The sequence below is a fragment of the Sciurus carolinensis genome, chromosome 7 (genome assembly GCF_902686445.1).
Source record: "Sciurus carolinensis chromosome 7, mSciCar1.2, whole genome shotgun sequence".
NCBI lineage: Eukaryota > Metazoa > Chordata > Mammalia > Rodentia > Sciuridae > Sciurus > Sciurus carolinensis.
In genome coordinates this window covers 12288862-12313668 of record NC_062219.1, presented here as the reverse complement: position 1 = coordinate 12313668, position 24807 = coordinate 12288862, and the positions used below count along the sequence as shown (strand labels likewise).

At 33.6% G+C, this 24807-nt stretch overlaps 1 protein-coding gene across 3 annotated transcripts in view; it reads left to right on the top strand.

Moving 5' to 3' along the window:
* Positions 1–24807, top strand: part of Scaf8 (SR-related CTD associated factor 8) — a 200664-nt gene that overhangs the window by 56389 nt on the left and 119468 nt on the right. For all 3 annotated transcript variants that reach the window (XR_007109376.1, XM_047557398.1, XM_047557399.1), the window contains 11 exons: positions 3307–3483; positions 4459–4538; positions 6384–6501; positions 12253–12384; positions 12599–12711; positions 14032–14225; positions 16912–17012; positions 18311–18424; positions 19335–19491; positions 21659–21792; positions 23519–23663. Coding sequence is in view for 2 of the 3 variants with exons in the window: in XM_047557398.1 (XP_047413354.1) it covers positions 3307–3483; positions 4459–4538; positions 6384–6501; positions 12253–12384; positions 12599–12711; positions 14032–14225; positions 16912–17012; positions 18311–18424; positions 19335–19491; positions 21659–21792; positions 23519–23663 (1465 nt within the window). In the remaining variant the exon portion in view is untranslated. The remainder of the gene's footprint in view (positions 1–3306; positions 3484–4458; positions 4539–6383; positions 6502–12252; positions 12385–12598; positions 12712–14031; positions 14226–16911; positions 17013–18310; positions 18425–19334; positions 19492–21658; positions 21793–23518; positions 23664–24807) is intronic.

Genomic DNA, 24807 nt, shown 5'->3' with positions numbered 1-24807 from the left:
GAAAAAAGACTTTGGAAATTCAAAATTAGAGATAATGCTTTGTCTTAAATAATTATTTCAGGGAAAGTTCTTTTGTACAAATGACAGTTTGTTTTTTAAAGTAGAGGTAAGAAAGAGGTGCTAAGGTTGAGTTATGTAGACAGAGAGACTAGTGAGTGAAAGATGGATTCTCAGTCTTTCAAATGAAACCTGCTCTGTCTGCGTAGTCTTCATTAATGGATATGTATCCTTCCAGTTAGGTTTAAATTTTGTATTAAAAGATATATTCAGAAGTGTTTCTTTTTTGCTTAAGCTCAAAAATAACGAGCCTATCAGATTCAAAGTGATTTATCCTTGATTTCTTTCTTTTGCTCATCACATCTGATCTCAAATCTTCTAGGGCTGGGGATATAATTCAGTGGTAGAGCGGTTGCCTACCGTGTGTGAGGCCCTGGAAAGAAAGAAATCGCCTACCTGTGATAGATTCTGAATCCAGCCACTTCTCACTCCTCATCACTAGAGTCAAGCCACACTACTACCTGCTTCCTTGCAGTTGCCTCTTAATGGTGCATTCACCCTTGCTCCACTACGGTCTCTCTCAGGAACTCAGTGGCTCCCTGTTTGACTCAGTAAAGCTGTATAGTCACTTCACTAAGCTTTATATGTTCTCAGCTTGATCTCTTGTTTCCTTCTCAGTATTTTCATCACCAGTCCATCATTTTCTCTAAACTAGTGATGTGTTTTGTTTATATTGATCCCTCTTGTTATCATTTGTTTCTCTTCATCACTTTTCTCTCTTTGATTTGTTCTACCCCAGCCACACCTGCCTTTTTTGCTATTCCTTACTTATACTACTTACAATCCTGCCCCAAGATATGTGCACTTGGTGATTCCTATACTGAAAATTGTCTTTCCCCATATTTTCATATGGTTTCATTCTCCTGTAAGTTGTTAAGTCATCGTAACAAGAACTTCAGTGACTGCTGTTTAATAGTATAAACTGGACTTACCTTCTTTTCCTCTCACATTTCTTTCCTTCCTTAGCATTTCTACCTTATATGACATTATGTAATTCATTTGTTTTTTTGAAGTTGTTACCTCGTTTCTTCCTGCTGCATGTACTTTATATGTTGTATTAGGGCTGGGATTTTTGCCTATTTTTTTCAGTCTATGTCTGTATGATAGTAGGTATTCAGTATATTTTTGTGGAATGAATGACAGAGGTATAACAGTGTTGGTTCTGAAAACCATAGAGAGCAACTTGAGAAATGACGGGATTCATATACTGAGCAATGGGGAATGGATAGATCTGTGTATTGAAGCCACATGATCTGATTACTATGTTAAACGAGTTGGAGAGAGGTCTAGAGACTTCCTTTGTTAGTAGCGATATTAAAAGAGAGGTAATGACTATGGGGTGTACTCTCCAAAAAGATAAGCTCAAAAATGTGGTACCTGTGCAGTCTTTTAAAAGTATAAAAATCAGCTCAATGGGTAATCTCAGACTGGATACAGTTCCTGCATTTTTTTTATAAAGTTGTAGATGGACACAATACCTTTTTAAATTTTTCTTTTAAAATGTGGTGCTGAGGATTGAATCCACTGCCTCACACCTCCTAGGCAAGTGCTCTACCAGTGAGCCCCAGCCCCAGCCCCAGTTTCTGCATTTAAAAAAAAATATTTTTAACGGTGCCTTATACATAATGGGCAGGATTCTTTATTGCATATTGACACTCGCACACAAGAGTTTCTGCATTTTTGAGACAGGAAACCAATTATAAACTGAATATTAACTGAAATTGTAAACTTATTTTGTGATAATATCTTTATAGTAATTTATGAAGCACTCTTTCATTTTAAAAGATGCTACTAGGTTAATATTTCTGATAGAAATTTTCCAGTAGTATAGAGATAGTAAGACCGTTATTTTTATTGCTTTCCAAAGAAAATAGTACAAGGAGGGTTAATACAAACAGGTAATGAAGAAATTGACACAGCAGTGATGTCCGTAGAAGAAAAAGTTGAATGCTGAGATGATTTTTTTGAATTTGGATGACTGAAAGAATAACAGTGTCGTTGGGAAAAATGATGATGTCAGAAGGCTCTCCTTCCCTTCCTTTCCTTCCTTCATCACAGTAATGTAGAGAGTTCTTGTTTCTCCTGTGTGTTTGTTGGTCTTAGTCGTTCTGGAGCTTCCTGAGTGCAGTGACTTAACTCATGTATTTTTGCATTTTCTTTTTTATTCCAATAGTAGCTTTAAAGAAGATGCTTGGTAGTTAAGCAGTTCTAGTTTGTTTCCTAATGTTACTATTTTAGAATAGGCATGAATGATCTTATTTACTGTCATCTTACATGACATTTGTACTTTCTCATACTATATGTTGAACTTAAAGGAATACAGATGTCTTGGCTATCAGTAGGTTTGCTGTTTCTATTTTTCAAATCTAAATTGATAATTTTCAGATAACTCAGGCTTAGGGCTTCTTAAAAATTACTTTCATTTTAATTGACACATAGTAGTATTGCACATTTATGGGTTATAGAGTGACATTTCAATATGTGTACATAATGTGTAATGATCAGGGTAGTTGGCATAGCTATCACCTCAGTCATTTTTCATTTCTTTTTGTTGGGAACATTAAAAATCTGATGGCTATTTAAAAAACTCAATTAATTGTTAACCATAGTTCTCTATGTAACATACGTTCTCATAGTAACATTGGAAGTTACTCTTCCTGTCCAACTGCACCAATTTGCATATTACAGGTAAAGAGCTCAATTGTGTATTATTTCTGTGATGAATGTAGGGATTTCTTATTTATGAATCTTAAACATCTTACAAGCTTTTTAGCAAAAGTGAGTAATAGTGGGAAATGGGTTTCTTTTTACCATAGTTGACACTATTCATTGTTAATAACTTGTTTCTTTAGTCTCATACTTGGCTGTAACAATAAATTTCTTAATTGCTCTCCTTTGAGAAGTGTGTTCTTAGATGATAAATCTGAATGATAGTGAAAGCTCTGCTGTTGTCAGTGCTTATCCCTTTATGGAGTTAATGGAAGGAGGGGTGAGAAACATAGTGAAAAATGTCATTCAGCTTGTTAGGAGTTCTTTTTCTGGTTGTTATGGTATAATTACTTTATTTTGTTGAAAGTTTTCTGACTTTCCAGAAGTAGGACTAACTTATTAAGGACTGTGTTATATATGCATACAAAGAAAGACTTTTTTTCATTGCCTAAGATTGTAAATCATTACATTTATTAACTAAAAGTTTTAAATGGGTATGCTTATAAATATATCGCAACAACTGTTTTATTTCTCCTCTAGCTTCAGCAGTTAATACAAACCTTACAGATACAACAGCAGAAGCCGCAGCCTTCCATCCTCCAGGCCCTGGATGCTGGTCTTGTGGTCCAGTTGCAGGCTCTCACAGCACAGCTTACAGCTGCAGCCGCAGCAGCCAACACACTTACTCCCTTGGAGCAGGGAGTCCCTTTCAACAAGGTAGTCATTAAAATACCAGATCCATTCAATAGGAAACATTAAATTGTGTGAAATTTCACGTGGATTCAACAAATTGTATCTTATCGTAGACTTGTGCCTGTATACAGTGTACTGTAGAAGGCATTTTAAATTTAAAAACGATTTAGACTTTAAAAATTCCTCTTCAAACCTTTAAAATACTTCTTTTAACTAAAGATAAATGGTAAGTGTATTCTCCATTGTGGCAGTAGTGTCTGTGTCTAATTTAATGTAAATAGGTTGACCATATCAAAAGCCTTTAAGTTGAGCACTCAGAAGGTGATGGAACATACGAAGATGAGGATCCTCATCTTCTATCAAGGAATAAATTCACTGATTATGCTTCAGGTATTACCAAGCTGTTTTGACATGAGCAGATCACTTCATTATTTTAATTCTTAGTCTTGTATACAATTATCATTAGTGATTATATTGCCTATTTTACAATTTGTTTTGTTATAAGACAACACAGTAGATCTCCTGAGTCCTCAGGAATACATTCTGGGACCTCTGCAGGTTACCTGAAACTACATGCGCATACACACACACACACACACACACACACACACACACACACACACAAACACGATATTTTTCATATATATTAATACTTGCAATGAAATTTAATCCATAAAGAAGGCACAGTAAAAAATTAACAATTAAAACTATGTGAATATGGACTCACGAACAAATCAAGACAAATATAAAGTTTTAGGCTGCTATTGAGGAGAGGATAACTGAAATTGGAGAAATCGAAACTGGATAAGGGACTATGTACTGTGTCTGTCATGGTACTTTAAAGAAGAGAGATTCTCACAGTGCTTCACTCTAAAAGAACATATTAAATGAAGAAATAAACTAATGGAATATCATTGACATTTAAAGTAGCATTTGTAACTTACATTTATGTAAAGCACTTTAATTTGTCTCTTTTTCCCTGCCCTCCCCTCCCCCCAGAAGTTGATGGATAGATTTGATTTTGGGGAAGATTCTGAGCATAGTGAAGAACCCAAAAAGGAAATGCCAACGCCTCAACTGTAAGAATTATATTTTTCTTTAATCAGTTTCTTTTTCTGATACTTTTGTAAATATTGGGTGAGATGTTACCATCTACTCAGTATACTTTGACTGTGTTAAGATTGTTATTTCAGGCTATTAAACTCTTACATACAGAAAGGTGGCAGAATTGCTGTCTTGTCTCCCTAGATTATTTATACTCATTTTCAAATTTTTCAAATAGTTTCATTATGTCAAATTTTTTATAGTAAAATTGATAAATAAGGGTAAAGCTAGTTGTGATACGTTTTTACATCTCTTCGTTTTATTTAACTAAATTTTAAGAATATTTGCAATACAAGGACGATAACTTGTTTCTAGTGCAAAGTCTGCTTCTAGGAAGGTCACCAAATTCTGGGAAGTGCAGCAGACTAATCAGAAATGAGAATTGATGTTATGGGGATGCTGTTGATTTTTAAGAAATGGAGTCTGTTTTGTTTTTTGTTTTTTTAAATCAGGGACCACTCCCCGACCTCTGCTAAATAGTTCAGCAGAGTCCTAGATTCTGTGAAGGTACATGCAAAGACTTAATAGCAGGAACTGTTGGAGAGTGGGAGGTAGAAGTTAGGAGATGGAAGGAGGGGGATGAAATGAAGAAAGCCCCTAGGATTCTTCCTTCAAACAGAAATAGCATAGGTATAAAATGCAAATGTATTCGTTTGTTAAGAGGATTTACCTTGACAAAATTAAAACTAGTAGTTTAGATTATAAATTATAAAGATGGAAGGAGCATTTGAAATTGTTTAGAATGCTGGTTGTGGTGGCACATGTCTGTAATCCCAGGTATTTGACTTAAGCAGGAGGATCTCAAGTTCAAGGCCACCCTGGGCAATTTAGGGAAACTCTCCCTCAAAATTAAAAGTAAAAAGGACTGAGAATGTAGCTTAGTGGTAAGGCACCCCTGGTTTCAGTCCCCATTATAGAAAAAAAAGAGAGAGAGAAAAAGACACGTAAATCAGTGTCCTAAGTAACGTAAGAATATCCTTCAACAGTCCTGATATAGTTTAAGTATCCAGTGTTTTAATGCCTTCTGAACTAAGAATTTAAGTATTGTTGTTATTGCATGTTCTTTTGTTGAACTGAATTCCATTTGTTTTCTACACACTGATTCCTTCTAAAGCAAGGAAACAAATTTGCTCCATTATATTTTGAGATGTAGTCTTCCATGTGTGAAGGTAGATATCGTTCTTCCTGTTAGGTTTATTTGCTCCAGATGAAGCACACCTCCCTGTCCCCCACAACTGTTTCAAGAGTTCTCACCATCTGCTTGTCCCCTTTGGGATTTTTTTGTTCATTTCTTACATTATGGCACACAGAATTCCAGGTTATTCTGGGAGTGCGTTTCTCAGAGCATAGTTGAAATTGTTTTCTCTCTCTTGTCTTAATGTGTCAGTATACCTAATAACATGTATTCATTTCTAAGCATATTAATTTTTTTTGGTCAATTATAATTGTAGATTTTACACATGATTAATATAGCATGTCCCCCAGTATCTCACAGTTAGAAAAGGAGTTGAAATGACCTTGTTTAAATACTTTAAATTGTTTATAAAAGTGTTTTATTGAGATTTAAAAATCACTAATGTATCTGCATTTAATAGCCTGAAACCTTCAACAGAGCATCTCTAACATGTTATATATCTATTGAAAAATTATTGAATATATTTCTCTTCATATTAATATTATTATTCAATTCTGGGTATTAATATTTCAGAAGAGAATATGATTTCTTGAATTGGCTTTTGTTTGTTTTCTTTGATTAATTAGTTATTTTCATAGTATCTTCAGTGGATTTTAAATATATTTCTATTTGTCTTTCCTTTTAGTTCTCATGTTTCAGAATCTGTGAACAATTCCATTTTTCATCAGATAGCAGAACAACTACAACAGCAAAACCTTGAACATCTCAGACAGCAGCTCTTGGAACAGCAACAGCCTCAAAAGGTTCATAACCCCATCTTGTGGTCTTTGGAGTTATTGCTGTTTGTATTTTGTAGATGAGAATTATTTTTAGGATGATTGGTTTTTGTTTGTTTTCTTATTTTTCCAGTCACTTTTTTTCCTTTCATAGGTATAATGACTTTTTTAAAAAAAAAAAAACGTTTATTACTAGGAAGATCAGTCTTTTCAAGACATTTATAGTTTGTTTTTTTCTATAATCAGATTGTATTCTGGCAACTTAATGAATCCATATTGTAGAAATTAGTATCAGTGTACCAGTGGACAGAAGGGTGGGATTTCAGAATCACCACTTAAAACTTGGTGTGACTTCTGTTCCTTGTTTAGCAAGGCAGTGATGATGTGTTATTGGTGGTGGTAATGACGACAAAATGGATTGCTGTCTTTAAACTTAAAATTTTAATTGCTACTACCATGTGACAGGAGCATGATCAGCAGTGTAATAGGCAAAATGTAGGCATAATTACGTTTAACCCTCATGAGGTAGACACTGTGACTCTTATTTTACTCCAGCGGAAGTTGAAATTTGATGATTAAACATCTAATACAAAAGTACAAAACCAATATTATATATGTGCAGTCATAAGACACATTATGTATATATAACTAAGAATTTCAAAATACTTTTAACTACAGCCTAACATCCTTTTGAATTGTAAGAATCTTGCTAATTTTAGGGATAATAAAACACGAAAAAATATTATACCTTAGAATTGATAAAATATGTGAAGTTGCAGAGCTAAGATTAAATTCATTTACAAAGCATTTTTCTGCTGTATATGAGAAATACTTATAGGTACAAACTGTTCAGGAGTGTTAGGAAGCCCCCTCAGCCCACACACTTTATCCCTATAATAAAAACTAGGGGATTAATGAATTTATAGCACAATACAAAAATTTTGTAAGTGTGAGCAATACATTCTTAAGGAAGCAATGTATATAAAGTTGGACAGGAAAAGGTTACCTTAGTTCTGGCTTCAAGTAACCTCTTCTCTGGTGGAGCACATACATTTGTGTGAGCACATGGCAGAAGTTTCTTTAATACAGGTTAAAGTAAAGGATTATGGGACTATGGAAGAGAGAATGGGTACTTTATTATTATTTTTTGAGGTTACAAGTGCCTTTTGTTTTTAATACGCATTTTTTAAAAACTACAGTGAGTATGTACAATATGTATTCCACAAAAAATTCACAGTTAGTTCAAATAAAATTATCTATCGAGTTATCCTATCCAAAAATACAGAATTGGTTCCCTTTTTAAAATGTCTAAATGATGTATGTTTCATAGAAAAAGTACCACTTTGGGACTTGGGTCATTCATTCTTCTGGAAGAAAATTTGCAATATTGCTGTTACAATTTTTTACAAACTTTGCTAAACTGCATCCATTTATTTAGTTGTTGTTTTTTAAATTTTATTTATTCTTTTTAGATATATTTGACAGTAGAATCCATTTTAACATATTATACATACATGTAGTACAATTTCTCATTCTTGTTGTACATGATGTGGAGTTACACTGGTTGTGTATGTAGATGGGAATGGGTACAACTTGACATAGGTGGTGCCTGCACTTGTCCTTTTAATGCAGATAGTCAGTATAAAATGGATATTCATGGAACTCATGCATAGAATTCTAAGAATGGAATTTCATACCTTGTTTTGAGGAGCTAATTCTGATAGAAGTCGTCAGAATAAGGGTAGTATATATATATCAAGCAGATATTTACCTGAGAATCCAAGATGACAAGAACATTTGAATGTCATTTAATGAAAAACATAGTGAAATCCAAAAGAAATTGGTTGTCAGTGATGTGATACAAAATCACAGAATTTATGCAGAGGCAGCATGGAGTGTGGTAGAAGAGTTTATCCAATAGCAGATTTGTTTAGCTGTAAATGTGATACTTTTTGAATTATCTTCATTTCATTTCAGAAAATTTAGCAGAAGCAGTAAAGTCAGGGTAGTACTTTAGACCAACTTGTAATGAACCTTATGTTACTGAAGTGAAAATAACTAAAAATTTGAGAACGAGCCAGTCTGTCCTAAGAATCTCACCTACCAAAAAATGAGAATTCTAAACTTACTGGCTCTGTATATTAATTCCAGAATTTCACCACATAAAGATCTTCCTTGGAAGATCTTAGAAGTTCTTAAAAACTTTGTTGTTTGAAATGAATCCAATGAAGAAAAGGGATAGGTGGGAAAAAAAAAAAAAAAAAAAAAACCCAACTGTATTTTCTCATGCCTCAAATGGACAGTGATTTCAGTGAAACTGACAGGTTTAGAGAGGGAAAGGAAGTTAACTGCATACCAGTTCAATTTAATGTTGTGATTGCATCTACCCAATTTTTTTTCCTTAGTGTACTTAATTTGAAGTAAAATAAGCAAAAAAAGGTAGGCATTTTCATTTACCAGTAAGCTGAACATGGCTGCCTAAAAGTTATCATAGTTTCTCAGATAAAGGAATAGGATCAATAGTGCCGCCCTGCTCATTGCAGGTTTTAATCACACCTGTGGTGTGTGTTGATTGTTATTGTCCACAAAAATTAAAAATTAAAAATTTCTTCAAAATTGAAAAACTGGACACTTCTAGAGAAGAATGGTCAGAATTGTGAAGGGACTAGATATTATGTCAGAAGAGGAGTGATTTCTGTTGTCTTAAGTTAGTTTATGTTTTTGCTAATTGTTTATTAGAGTAGTTAAAAGGTCACAAGAGCTGTAACTCAAAATGAAAAAAAAAATTTTTTTTTTTGTGGTGCTGGGGATTTGAACCCAGGGCCTTGTGCTTGCGAGGCAAACACCCTACCAACTGAGCTATATCCCCAGCCCTCAAAATGAAATTTTGATGGTAAGATTTTCAAAGAAGAATAAAAAGATTAAGGAAGATCCAGCCTACTAATGAAGCACTCATTAAGATATCAGAAATATGTAACTTTTTTTCAGAAAAATTTTTTATACAGTACAGCAGAGTATAATTGAAGATGAACTGTACATGAGTAATGTATTCCGAGTCCTGAGTTGCTCTCTATGACTTGTCTACAATCTTAGATAAGTTTCATTTCCAAATACTGAAATTATAAGGTTGTTAGCTTCATAAATCAGATAAATGCTGTAGGTATAGCATGTGTGGATTTCAGTAAAGCCTATGTCTTTGAGTTTTTATTATCATTCTACATAAAAAATAAAGAATTTTCTAAGTGATTAAACTATGGCACATTACAGTATTAGGGCCAACCTTGAAAGAAGTCTCTGCCAGCTGCTGTTAACCTTATCCCATTCTCTACTTCCCCTCCCCTGCCCAGTATTTTCATTGCTGCTTTGCATGAAGATATTCTGAAGAAAGTAGACATGTATACCAGGATGTAAAGCAGAAAAAAGTCATTTGCCATTTGGGTCCAGTGAATGCTTCTTTTTCCTACCTTTTTAAGTCATGTTCTAAATAATTTACAGAAGTGAGACTAAAAAGAGAAGGAGAGCTGTAATAGGAATTTTAATATAATTTAGATGTAGCAAAGCTTTTTGTGTCAAACTCAAATATTACATATTCTTTTAACAAAATGGAACATTTCCGGGTTCTTGTTGGAAAAAGCACTGCAAGATAAAAATCTTTTTTGTTGAAATGACTGAGAATACTGTATTTCCTTTTTGCCCTTAGAAATCTATTTTTCTTTCACCAGTTCTTGGTTGTATAGTCATTGGAAAATTCATAGCCTGCTATTTATTATGCTTACATGTTAAATTTTACCATCATTTTTAGAATCTTCTTTGTATTCATTCTTCGTCTAATAATTGTGAATTATATTCCCGTTTTCTTCCCTTTGTTGCTGTTATTTGCAAAAAATTATGAATTGAATTTTCAGCTGTTCGAGGAAGGCTAAAAGTAGACTACAAGAGATGCTGTCTAATCCTTTTCTTGAAGTGTAGTACAATATTTTTGGTCATGCATTAAAACTGAATAATATTTCTTTCACTATCCAATCACCCTTTTCAATAAACTCCATTGGTTTTATTTCTTTTTTGATATAATTGGGAATAATTGAACAACCATTTGTAATAATGAAATAATTCTTAGAAATAATAAAGTAGCAAACTGTTTAAAAATATACAAAAATAAGATGTCTAAAATCCCATGACATAGCTTACGTTTATTAAGTACTCCAGTGGGCCTAATAAGCATAATAGCAAGATAACATAATAAATTTAACCCCTCCCCCGTGGTAAAATTTCACTTTTTCTTCCTACGTTTCCTAAAAAAGGAAAAAGTTAAAAAATAACAAATCTTTTCAAATAGAAAAACTGCTGAAAAGAGAAACTCAAAAACTAAAATTGGTTGCAGTGAATCTTGATAGTTACACTAAGGGTTAACCTGTTAAATAATTAAGGGTGAACTACAGGTACGGTGAGATGTAGAACTTTATGCTTAGTATTGAAGTAAAAAACAAATAACATGAACAACAGATGAACACTGAATTAGGACTAAATAAGAAACGTTAGGATGAAGTTGGAAAGTTTCTGCTGTGTTACTAACAAATTCTGTTGTTACTGTACCATTTTAAAGATTTAAGCCAGGGGTATGCTTCAAACATGTTTGATGTATTCTGGAAGATAACACTTATTTTGGTCAATATCATGGTATAGAAGACTGTTATCTGTTCAAATTCAAACTTTAGCTTTAGTTTATTTCTCAACCTTGAAAATGTCTGTTCTGTCATAAATTAAAGGACTTGGCACTTTTCTTTAATTTTTTTTTTTTTTGACTCAACTTTTTGCTATTTTCTTTCACGTTGAATGTTACTAGTAATGTTCTTACTAATATAAGAGTAATATTTTTTTAAATGCCCTCAAAAACAAATTCCTAATTGGTTTGGTGTGATTCATACCTAAGTCCTGATCTTCCTTTGAACTTGTTTTAAGGACACATAAAATAATCAGTTTTAGTATATACTGAATGATATTGCAAAAGAAGAATGCCGACTGACCAAAATAGCAGCTATGTGCTATCATGTTGTTTATTCCCATAGAGGAAAAAAAATGAAAGAAAAATAGATTTCATATTATAGCCAGGATAAATTCACTTTCTTAAAAAGACATTTTGAGGTTGAAATAACAATTCTCAAGAGTTCTCATAGTCTAGAAAAATTATGTACAAACGTGATTTAAATTGAATATACCCTAAGGCCTAGGAAACTACTTTTTGAGGATCTTTTTGATATTTATTCTACTTTAGTTTTGGAATTCTTCATGTAAAATATTTGCGTTTTAAAAAAATAACCTTGGGAAATTATTGAAGCGTGATGCAACTGAAACAAAATTAAGTCATCTATCTAATCTGTTTCTTGCCTTTTAATAGTAAGAATAGCAACTACCTAGTGATTTCCAGGAGAAAAAACTTCTTAACTTCTGCTTTAATAGCCATTTGGACATTACCAAAATAACTAAAAATCAAAGAACCATTTTACTCAAATACTTTAGTCTCTTCCCTAATATTCCTTGATTTCAAACTTGTATAAACTTGTATTTATATACAAGTATTTATAAACTTGTATTTATATACATATATGTACACTTGTATTTATATATATTCATATATGCCATTTTACTTTATAAATTATTTAACATGGAAATTTCTTTATGTGTTGGACTACTTTTAAACATTTTTTTTTGGGTTATCTGCTGTGTACAAATTTTCATTTGTAATTAAATTATCTCCCAACATTTGTGTGCTCTCAACAGGCAACTCCTCAGGATAGTCAAGAAGGTACATTTGGATCAGAGCATTCAGCCTCACCATCACAAGGAAGTAGTCAGCAACATTTTCTTGAGCCTGAAGCAAATTTGGATGATTCTATAGATATTCAGCAACAGGTAAAAGTAAATGCTTTATCTAGTCATAGTTTATAAACTTATTTAAAGAAAACAAAACACTGTATAATGGTAATGTCCTGAATGTGGTTTTCAGAAATGCCACACTCCATCTGTTTTGCCTATTAAGCATTAATGCCACTATTGTGAATATTTTTTAAGGTACAATTGATATGTAACTAAAAGTAAGCTGGGATTTTTGTCTTTTTCTTTCTAGGATATGGATATAGATGAAGGGCAAGATGGAGTGGAAGAGGAAATCTTCGAACAAGAAGCTAAGAAAGTGGCTGTTCGCTCCAGATCAAGAACTCATTCGCGATCTCGTTCAAGGTCCTATAATATTCAATAATAACTACATGTGAACTTTTAAAACATTGGCTTTTTTTCTTTGCATCAAGATTAAAAGATGTTTTTCTTTGAATGAGTTTTGAAGTGTTCTCATAAAAAGTATTTCAAAATCAAGAACAAACTGGGCATGGTAGTGCGCACCTATAATCCCAGTGACTCAGGAGGCTAAGACAAGAGGATCACAAGTTCAAGGCCAACCTCAGCAACTTAGTGAGGCGTCCTTAGCAACTTGGAGAGACTTTATCAAATTAGACAGGGCTGGGGGATGTAGCTCAGTAGTAAAATGCCTGTAAATTCGATCCCCAATAATCCCTGCCCCCATATAAAAAAAATAAAAGCAGAAGAAAGACTTTGTTCCATTTTAAATTGAATATGTTTGTGCCACTGATTTGAGTGATTTATGTAATAATAGCTGTATCATGAGACTGGGTTTGGGTTATACTTGATTTTAATAATACTAGGAAGGCATCTAGTTTAGGATATTATTGCCTCTGAACAGCCATGTTTCTTGTGTTGTGTTTTATCTCATGATACTAAAAATGGCCCCAAAAAATAAAACTTCAAAAATTATTTTTTAAAACTTTAATTGTAATACCAAGCCATTATAATAAATGTTTTTATTGGTGGGCTTAATAGGCTTTAATGATTTTTTTTTGTTTTCTTTTGTTTTGTTGCACTACTGGGGATTGAACCCAGGGCACTCTACCATTAAGTTACACCCCACATCCTTTTTTTTTTTTTTTTTTTTTTTTTTTTGAGACAGGATCTTGCTGAGTTACCTAGGCTGGTCTTGAACTTTTGATTCTTCTGCATCGACCTCCCCTGAGTCACTGGAATTACAGGCATGTGCCACCAAACTAGTAATTTAACCAGTCTTTAACATTTTTAGATCCTAATTTTTGTATGTGAATGCTCTTGAAAATCTGCACAGTAAATTTTAAAAGTATTTCACTTTCCATAGTAAAAAATGAAGCGCCATATAAATTTTCAAAGTTGAAAAACACTAAGCTGAATTATTTAGTGTCCTAAATTTTATAGTGAAGCCCTTTTTTAAATCTCATTCTTCTTCCTCCTGATTGTGAATAATCGCCAAGACTCAGAATCACTACACAAATATTTGTGGTTAATGTGGACCTGTGTTGCTTTGAGATTTGAGCACAATGTGTGTTTGATTATAATATTCAGTATTTTAAGAGTTAGCTGAGTGTACATTTTCCCCCTCATTTAGAATTGAACAGTGTTACAGAAGGACAACATTGTCCTTAAAAGTTAACAAAAGGTGGTTTGTTTTTGTTTTTGTAGATCACCAAGGAAACGGAGGTCCAGGTCACGATCTGGATCTCGAAAACGTAAACACAGAAAGCGTTCCAGGTCCCGCTCAAGAGAGAGGAAGAGGAAGTCATCACGTTCATACTCCAGTGAAAGGAGAGCCAGAGAAAGGGAGAAGGAACGGCAGAAAAAGGGATTACCTCCAATTAGATCTAAAACATTAAGTGGTAAGTAACATACTTTCATAAAACTTTGGTTTTATACATATAAAAAATAGTTATCTCCTAAGATCTCTAAACCAAATTTTATTTTTGGATTAAAAAGTTGAAAATGGGGACTGGGGATATAGCTCAGTTGGTAGAGTGCTTGCCTTGCAAGCACAAGGCCCTGGGTTCAAATCCCCAGCACCGCAAAAACAGGAAAAAAAAAAAAAAAGTTGAAAATGGGTTAGATGAATGAATGATTATGTCTCAGGGTTTTTTTTTTTCTTTTTTTTTTTTTTTTTTTAAATAATGTACAGAATGAAAAGAAAAGCAGATTCTACTCAAATACTAAGATTGCTTAAAGTTGATTTTTTTAAAAAAATGAAGTGCAGGTTAGAAAATATGACTTGATTAATGATACATAAAGCAGACCAGGCTAATATCTCTAGCATAATGCAGTGACTTCTATCTATAGTATCCTAACCAACTGTGAACACTGGATTCATAGAAGTAATTATCATGTGGAGTATATACTTTGTGTGTGTGTGTGTTTGTAAAATTTATTTTGCAGCCCTGTGGACTGAACCCAGGGACTTGTCTATGCTAGGCAAATATTCTAGTCTGGAGACATACCCTTAGCCCTACTTTGTTATAATTTTTAAAACAGATTATAAACTTGCAGGTTAATTCTGGAGAAAGAATTCCTATTGTACAGGCTGTGTTCCCCTCTTTATATGTTAATCTATTATGGATAATTAGAACGAATTTGGTAATGGTTGAATTTGTTTTAGGAGCAGACTAGGGGAGGGTTCATATAGTAGGATTGTTAAGTATAACATAATAAAATGGATTACTGCCAAATTCTGCAAGGTCATTCTTACTAGGTTGTGACTCCTAAGGTGAACTAGTAGACTACAGATGGGCAAAGAGGTATATTAAATGTAACAAATTATGATCATTAAGAACTAAACATTGATCCTGGTACCTAATTTCTGAAGGTTTCCAAATTCTTTCTGCATGGGAGAGATAGATAAATAATTGGGATAATTCTTGTTGCTAGAGTACCATGAAAGTGGAAACCTAAAATAAAAGGTAGCAACAACCATCTTTTGATTACGTTTTGGCAATTTGAGTAGGTCTTGGCTATCTTCTGGTTATGAGAGGTAGTGTTAATTTAATATTGATATTTTATCTTTGTATGTCTTTCTTTGTCCCTTGGGTAAGAGACTAAATGTAAAAATTTTAGTACTGTCTGATAAAGAAATAATGTCTAAAGTCTGACCACAAAATCTGCACTATGCCTCCTTGCATGATTACCAGTAGGACATTCAGACTCATTCATTAACCAATATTAGGGTAGGGCTATTATGTAGAGTCTCTTTGATTTAGTTCTCACTTATGTTGTTGCTGTCACTGTTACATAGCTATTAACCAGGGAACCTTACTTTCTTCTTTTGAAATGCTTTAGTTTTTGGTTGACACTCAATGATTGTAAATATTTGTTGGATACAATGTGATATTTCCATTCACATATACAATGTGTATTGATCAAGTCAGGGCAATTAGCATATCCATCATCTCAATTATTATTTTTTGTATTGGGAACATTCATTCTTTTGACTGTTTTGAAAATTTAATAAACTTTTAACTCTAATGACCCTACTGTACTATAGAACATCAGAACTTATTTCTCTTATCCAACTGAACTGGGGATGTGGTTCACTGGTAGAGCACTTGCCTAGCATGCACAAAGTCCTGACTGCAATCACCAGTACTACAAAAAAGCTAAGGAAAAGGAAAAAAAAAGAAATATCAACTTGTTTTGATACCCAGTAGTCAGCTTCTTTCTGTGCATCCCTTCCATACCTTCCCAGTCTTTGCTAACATTTGTTTTACTCTACTTTTGTGAAATCAGTTTTGTTTAGCTTCCACATGAGTGAGATGATGCAGTATTTGTCTTTCTGTGCCCCCCTTATTTCACTTATCACGGTCTTCTCCATTTCTATTCATGTTCCTACAAATGAGAGATTTCATATCTTTTTATGGCTGAATAATATAATGGAATTTTTTATTACTATTATTTTCATGAGTAAAATATCACATAGTAAGGAAAAGTAACTTTTGGCAGTTAAATTTATCTTTTAAGTCTTTCATGATAACAAGTTGAGCTATAATTTAGTCATTTCCCCATTTTATCTCTGTGCAAAGTAATTCCTTAAGAATTAAGTAGGTAGTATGGTTTTCAGATAATTTGTTGAGGAGGGAAAAACATCCACTTAATCATTCTAATGCCAAAGGATATTTGAAAGACTGAGATAAGATTGTAATGGGAAGTGGTTTTAAAACTTTGTTGCATATTACAGTCACCTGGGGGAATTAAGGAGAAAAGAAAAAAAGAAAAAAGAAAGAAATTCCATCTCCCAGACTAGCATGCCATATGCCACTCATAGTCTCCTACAGTGAACCCTAGTAAATATGACATAAAATATTAAGAACAGGTGACATTCAAGAGGTTGACTCAGTGGAAATGTGAATGGGTAGCTGGAATTGGATTTGATCAAAAACACAGTAGATAAAAGTGTCCATTAATAAGAAGTTTAAGTATATTATCTTAAATTTAATGTTATTAGTATTTTTTCTTCAGTTACTTGAAAGAAGTAACTATATATCTTTGTGATTTAGGTCATTTTGTCTGTTTATTTCTTGACAGTATGTAGTACTACTCTGTGGGTTGGTCAGGTAGACAAGAAGGCGACACAGCAAGATTTAACCAATCTTTTTGAAGAGTTTGGACAAATTGAATCCATTAATGTAAGTACCACCTTTTAAATAATAATTTGAATTTTTAAAAGTCAGAATTATCACTCATTTAAAGAATCTATTTCAATTCCTAGTTAAGCCTAGTAGTATTTGGCTTTAATAAGCACATCTTTATAAGAATTGTTTCACTTTGATCATTTCTGTGTTTGCTCTGATGCTGTTTATCACCTTAATATTTTCTGTTTAGTGGAATTCAAACAAAATACTCAGGAATTTTATAGCAATTCAGCACTATATTTATATGGTTAGTTTTGCAGTACTGGTGATTGAACCCAGGAGTGCTTTATCACTTTTATTTAAAATTTATGATGGAGTTTCACTAAGTTCCCAAGTCTGAACTTGTGCTTGTGATCCTCTTGCCTTAGCCTCCAAAATTACTGAAATTACACCACCAGCATACCCAACTAGAACTCTTTCCTTAGCATGATATGTTTGAATGAGCAGGAACCCCTGTGTGTGATCTAGGTTTGTTTCCTCTCTTTTTTGAAAACCTTAAAAGGAAACAGTTTCACAGATTTGTAACTATTTGCACGTGGGCACTTAAGTATAGTTGTTATATACTTCATAAGTCATTCTTCAGATATGTAACAGATTATTTTCCTATTGTTAAAACCTTTGTTCAGAAGTCTTCGTCAAAATAGTTTTATAAGACAAATATAGTTTTATCATCAATTATTATAGAATACAGATTATAGAATACAGATTTTATATTAAGAATGACACTCCCCCAAAACAAAACCCTCCACACATTACTCAGTTTATCATTTGGAAAAGTTGAAATACCACTAGAAATAAATTATTTCCCTATTATTGGTAGTATTTTGTATATGGAGCTATACATTTTTTGTTTTAATAGTTCTTTATTTTAGGGGCTGGGGTCGTGGCTCAGTGGCAGAGCGCTTGCCTAGCATGTGTGAGGCACTGGGTTCGATTCTCAGCCCTGCATACAAATAAATGAATAAAATAAAGATCTGTCAATAACTAAAAAAAATTTTAAAAAGTAGTTCTTTATTTTATACTCAAGAACCCTTAGCATATAATATTAAAGATTTTACATATAACAAAACTTAAAATGAAGCCAAATTAGATTTTGAATTTTGTTTATTTTTAACTGAGTTATTGTACATAAACAATACCGGTAAATAGAAGGAAAGGGGAAATTAGTTGACTGATCTATCAGAATTGGTGTATTAGTAGCTTTCTCTTTCACTGAAACTGTAAACTGCTAGCATGAATTTCCATCTTTATACTCTTTCTTAAAAAAGCAAAAAACCTTTTTTTTTAAATAGATGATTCCTCCCAGGGGTTGTGCTTATGTCTGTATGGTACATCGACAAGATGCATTTCGAGCTCTTCAGAAACTGAGTTCCGGATCATATAAAATCGGTTCCAAGGTTATTAAGGTGAGATTTGGAGGAGCAGGGGCAGACGATGGGAGGGATGGTGAACTTTTTTAGTTTTTGTTTTTGTTTTTTTAATCAGGAATTGAACTCAGAGGTGCTTACACTGAAACACATCTCCAGCCCTTCCCCTGGCTCTCTCGCCCTCTTTTAATTTTGAGACAGGTTCAAAGTTGCAGGGACCTTGCTAAGTTGGCTGAGTCTGGTTTTGAACTTGTGGTCCTCCTGCCTCAGCCTCCTGAGCTGCTGGGATAACAGGCATGCACCCTTGGGCACAGCTTGTTCATTTTTTCTTTTCTGTTATATTGCCACGGATTAAGCCCAGGACTTGGGGCCATGGAGCATGCACTCTAACTCTGAGCTACATTCCTTAACCTTGTCTTCCATTTTAATATTATAGGCATAGTTCATCAGAAATGTATTCCTTCAGTATTGTTGAGTTACAGAATTAGATATAGGTAAAATAAGTCCAGTAACCAAAACATTAGTCAAATTGTTCCTTAAAATCACACTTTTGCAATTCTCTGAGTAAAAGTAGGGTACCATTTCATGAGCTTCCTTTCTACTTATTTTATTTGTCATTACATGGTAAAGAGTTTCTTTGTGTAAAAGTAGAGCTAGTCATTTTCTTTCCTGGTATACAAGGTTTTGTTTGCATTGTAATAACTATCCTAATTATTGCTCATGTAAGTTGACCTTTTTATAGTGAAAATGATATTTGGATTGTCTCTGGAAATGTATTATATAAATGTTACAGTAGGAAGCGGAAATTTCATACACTATCTAATGCAGGTTTAAAATAAGCAAAACTAATTTTATTTGTATTTACCTTGTTAAAATAAAATTTTGAATTTTTACATTGTTGTTACAGTATACATAAGAACTTATTTCTTCCTCTCTCTATTCCCAATAGATTGCTTGGGCTTTAAACAAAGGTGTAAAAACAGAATACAAACAATTCTGGGATGTGGATCTTGGAGTTACATATATACCATGGGAAAAAGTTAAAGTGGATGACTTGGATGGTTTTGCAGAAGGAGGCATGATTGATCAGGAAACTGTAAATACTGGTAAGAACCCTAAGATCATTTTATTATTTAAAAAGTACATTTAGAAGGTTGTATTTGAAATGAGTTTGGGGTGATAGAGTGAATTGTTTTATTTCCTGAATTCATCTCCCAAAAAAGAGAGAGGAAAAAAATAAAAACACTACTGTGTCCATTGTATATGTTTTTAATGGGTCCTGTTTCGTAGGTCTTAAAGGCATAGTTAGAAAAGTTTGGATTAGAAGTATATTTTACAAATGTAGCATTTTTCATGTAACCTTATTTTTTGATACTTAAGAGTTGTGTACATCAAGGTTTTTTGAATTAAACAGTTTTAATTCCTTGAGTTTCAGTGGGAACTGAAAACTTGAAAATCTTTAAGAAACTCCAGATTATTCTGAGTATTGTCCATGTTGGGAAGAGCAGTAACAGAATCTTAGTCTAAAAAGCTGTAATTCAAATTCAGGCAATATAATACTTCTAGAATACCTACACCCAAATGATCATCTGGTCTGCTTTTTTTTAAAAAAAAATTATCTTTTGTTTTGAAAGATTCCAGTTATAAACTCACAAGATGATTAGCAGTTATATCCAAAAAGAAATATTAAAATTGATATTTGAGAAAAAACTGAAACATGATTGGTGACTTATTTCTTCACATCTTAGTTCTCTCATCAAAATTAGCTAATTTTCACAATATTTTAGTTCTCGGGCCAGTGTAAATATTTTTTATATACTTTCTTTTTGTTATTTTCTTTGGTTAGGAAATGTAGCTCAGTGATAGAGTGTGTGCTTAGCATGGGAGAGGGTCCTGAGTTCAGTACCAAGCAACACCTTAGTTGCTTTCTGCCTCAGTCTCCTCTGCACCACCACAGCTTCTCCAGAACATTCATTTTTTGTTGCAGAGGGTGGGTGGGTACTGAGAACTGTACTCAGGGCACTTGACTACTGAGCCACATCCTAACCCTGTTTTGTATTTTATTTAGAGAAAGGGTCTCACTGAGTTGCACCTCACTTTTGCTGAGTCTAGCTTTGAACTCCTGTTCCTTGTGTCTCAACCTCCCAAGCTGATGGCAGTGTAGGCAGGCGCCACTGTGCCTGGCTCATTCATTCTTTTAATAAATAGTTTGGTTCCTCTTTTGTGCAAGGCCAAATTTTTAGAATGGGAATTATAATAGAGACTAATAGGCAAAAATTATTACTGACATGGAGTATAGCACAGGGTTCATAGTTAATGGGTCAAATCCTGCCAGTGTACTGTTCTGCACAAAAAAATTATTGAAATATAGTGGTCTTACTTGTTTACCTATTTCATATGACTTTGTGCAACATAAGTTGAATGGTGCAACAAAGAGCATATTGCCCACAAAGTATGATACTTCCATAGGAAGAGATTGCCAATCTGTGTTATAATGGAAATAGATAATACACAAAAAAATACAAACTGTACAGTATTTGTGTCAATAGATTATAAGAAGAAAAAGCAGAGAAGGAAGATGAGCATATGTGTGTCGAGGCTTTATAATTTTCAAGTGGTTGTAGGTCTGTTGGAGAGAGTGTTTTTTAAAGAGGTGAGACAGCCTCTGGGGGAGAACACCTTCATTCAGAGGGAACTTGAAGTGCAAAGCCAATTCTATATTCAGAAATGTGGAGATTGGTATAGCTTGAGCAAAGTGGGTGAGGTAAGAGTAGGAGATGAAGGCCGAGGGGTATAGAGGGGCAAATTATTATTAATCTTATTTGATCTTCAATCTGAATGAGATGGAGAACCACAGGAGGACCCACTAGGGCCTCTTTGTTCTATTTTTGTATAGTCATATTTTCAGGAGGATTTTCCTGTATTGGGTTAATATTCTCTTTGTTTGTCCCTTGTTATATCTTGTGATTAAAATACAGAGTAAGGTTGGTTCCTTGTATGTCTAACATCCTTTGAGTTACGTTTCTATTATATCTTTTCTAAATGTTATCTTTAGACCAAATATTGTAGCGTCTTCCGTTTGTGTCTTGTGTTTCATGCTTTTTTGGATTCCTTAGTATCTGGGCAAAAATCTAGGGTGACACCAAAGTTGTGGATGTTTCCTACAGTTTAACAAGGTAGATGAAGGATTTAGATGTGATATAAATGTATGAATAGGAAAAACTGAAAAGTTGCATCTATCCAAAGGAAATCAATGTCAAATATTTTGTTTAGAATGGGAAACGGTGAAAAGCTCAGAACCTGTTAAAGAGACGGTCCAGACAACGCAGAGTCCAACTCCAGTTGAAAAGGAGACAGTGGTCACAACCCAGGCAGAGGTTTTCCCTCCACCTGTTGCCATGTTGCAGGTTAGTGCTTGGTGGTTTTTTTTTTTTTTTTTTTTTCTTTTTTTAAAAAATATATTTTACGTTTCTTTTCACTTACGTATATACTATTTACTTTATAAAAACTTGAAATTGTTCAAAGCAGGAGAGGTACTTGTCAGTAGTGTTAGGCAAAGGATTTTTCTTTTAAATCTCTTCAATCTTTTTAAAATTTTTTGTTGGTTCTGTGGTTATTATTGTACCAAACACAAGAAATGTAAAACAAAGGTAAATGTGGAAAATATTGCCTCTGCAAACTTGCATGATTGTTTTCTTTATTTAACGAGTGCTGGCTCTGACACGTGTACTATTTTAGGCACTTGGGGTTATAGTAACACATCAATGAGGAAAAAATAAATTTCTGCCATTTTGGGGCTTTCATTTTCATTAGGGGAGGAGAGAGAAGGTAAAAATAAGAGTGAGATCCTATGGAAGGGTAAAGATAGTGTAAAACTGATCAGGAGTGTCTGGGTAGATGCTCACAATTTTAAATACAATGACCAGTTGAGAATGTTAACATTTGAGCAGCAAAGATACTGAGGGAATTAATCATGTGGATATCTGAGGAAGAGCATACTAGGTAAAGGTAACAACCAGTTGGAAGGCTGTATGCCAGGAACATACTTGGTGTGTCCCAGGTATTGTGTAAGTGGTTAGAGTAAGGCCAGTGAAAGGCAGGTTAGTTGAGATAAACCTCTCTAAGGTCTTGGTTGTCATTCTGAATGTGATGAACCATTGGTGGATTTTGAGCAGAGGAATGTCTTGATCTGACATGGTAGTTTTAAAGGATTGCACTGACTACTATTTTGAAAATAGGCTATAATGAGCATTGATAAAAGCAGGGAGCCCAGTTAAAAAACAATTAGAGCAATAAAGGTGAGAGATGGTGGTGACTCCAAATAGCCTGCTAGTTGTGGAAGTAATGAGAATTGGTTAAATATTAGACTAGACATGCTTTCAAGGTATGATCAGTGTGACTTCTAGAAGTGTCAGATATGGATTTGTGAGTTAAAGCAGAGGCAAGGGCAATGATACCCCCACCCCCACCCCTGGATCTGAGATATTAGAAAGGTGGATTTACCATTGTTTTAGAATGAAAAAGACTGAGAAGAGTTCCTTTGGGAAGAACAATTGGGAGTTTGTTGTTTTGTATGTGAATTTTAAGTATAAAGTATCTTTTAGACATTGAACTCAAGATGTTGAATAGACAGTTGATAAAGTGGGAAATTTAGGAAAGAGGTAAAGCTAAGCAGCAGGTAAATATTTGGGAAATTTTGTACTTAAGATGAGTAAAGGATATTTATGCTGGGATAAGAAAATAAATGTAAATTTGAGCCATGCTAAAATTGTTATTTCATGTTTCCTAATGGTGTGTTATAACATAGGTAGGTACTACTAGACTTAGTAGGCAGTTGAAAATTAATCCTGCTATTCAGGTATTCACCTTGGTGTCCATTAGTTTACATCATTTGAATGTAAGATAGATTTCACAATCTCCAAGTAAACTACCTGTTAAATAATATTGCCTTGCTTTTCCCTGATAAGTATATTCATTGACAAGTGTACAAAAATGTGGGGGTGGGTAATGATATTTGGTTGCTTTCCTAAAAATATATACATATATATAAAATTTACCTTTAGCTCTCCCAAGATGTGATCATTACAAATGAATAAACTGATTAATGATTTTTTCCCCCCTTATCAACTAAAGATTCCAGTAGCACCAGCGGTGCCTACAGTTAGTTTAGTTCCACCAGCATTTCCTGTGTCTATGCCAGTTCCTCCTCCTGGATTCAGTCCGATCCCTCCACCACCTTTTCTTCGAGCAAGTTTTAACCCTTCACAGCCACCTCCTGGTAAGAAGTTTTCACCTTATTATTTGAACTGTATTTAGAGTATCTTCTTTTTCCAGGATTAAATGTCATTGAGCCAGTGGTTCTCAGACCTTAGCATACCAGATTTTGTTCCATTAAGTTTGTGGTGCAGTCAGATTGTTTTCATTATTAGTTTTCAGAAGGCACATTTCTGGAAGAAGCACTGTCAGAGAGAAAAAAATGAAATTTAAAATGATTGAAGATTATAACAATGTGAAATTTTTTGTAACTGGAGTTCAAACCAAGGAGTGCTTAGTCACTGAGCCACATCCCCAGCTTGTTCTATTTTTTTATTTTGAGATAGGATCTTGCTAAGTCTCACTAAGGTCTCGCTGAGTTGCTGAGACTGGCTTTGAACTTGAGAATCCTCCTGCTTCAGCCTCCCAAGTTGCTAGGATTACAGGCATGTACCACCTTGCCCAGCTGAAAGTTCTTTATAATTGTAATTTTTTTATCAGAAAGTTTACATTGAATACTATAGATTTGTATTATTTTAGAAATTACATTTTAAAATGCTAATTGACCTTGGAATAGTTTTGTTGGCCTAATAAATTATTGATAAAAAAAGTTCCCCAAATCATGCTTTTAGGTTAAAAATTATAAATTACTTAACTCCCATCTGAACAATTAAGTATATGTAATTGCTTATAAAGTTTAGAGATAGAGCTTTTAGTATTAAACCATGGGAAGTTAAAAGAATGAGGGAGGCACACAGGGATCAAATGATATATGTATTGTTTCTCAAAATTAAAATATTTTTTAGCTTCATAAATTATTTGCTTATTAAAAGAAGTACTTTGTTTTCTGTAATTTAAGTTCTTAACCATTGGATACAGTTCTTAAAAACAGCAAGAATAAAAAATAAATTAATCATCGTAGAATGCAGTTTGTTTTTCAGGTTAACATAAAAATTTTAATTGCAGTTTAATACATAATTTAAAATTGATAGATTTTAAAAATAATTTTATCTTTTGTATTTTAAATTTTGAATAATCTCTCCTGTTGCTGGGTGTGTTGGCACGCTCCTATAATCCCAGCAATTTGGGAGGCCAAGGCAGAAGAACCACAAGTACTAGGATGGCCTTGGCACCCTGTCACAATATAAAGAAAATAAGAAGACTGTGGG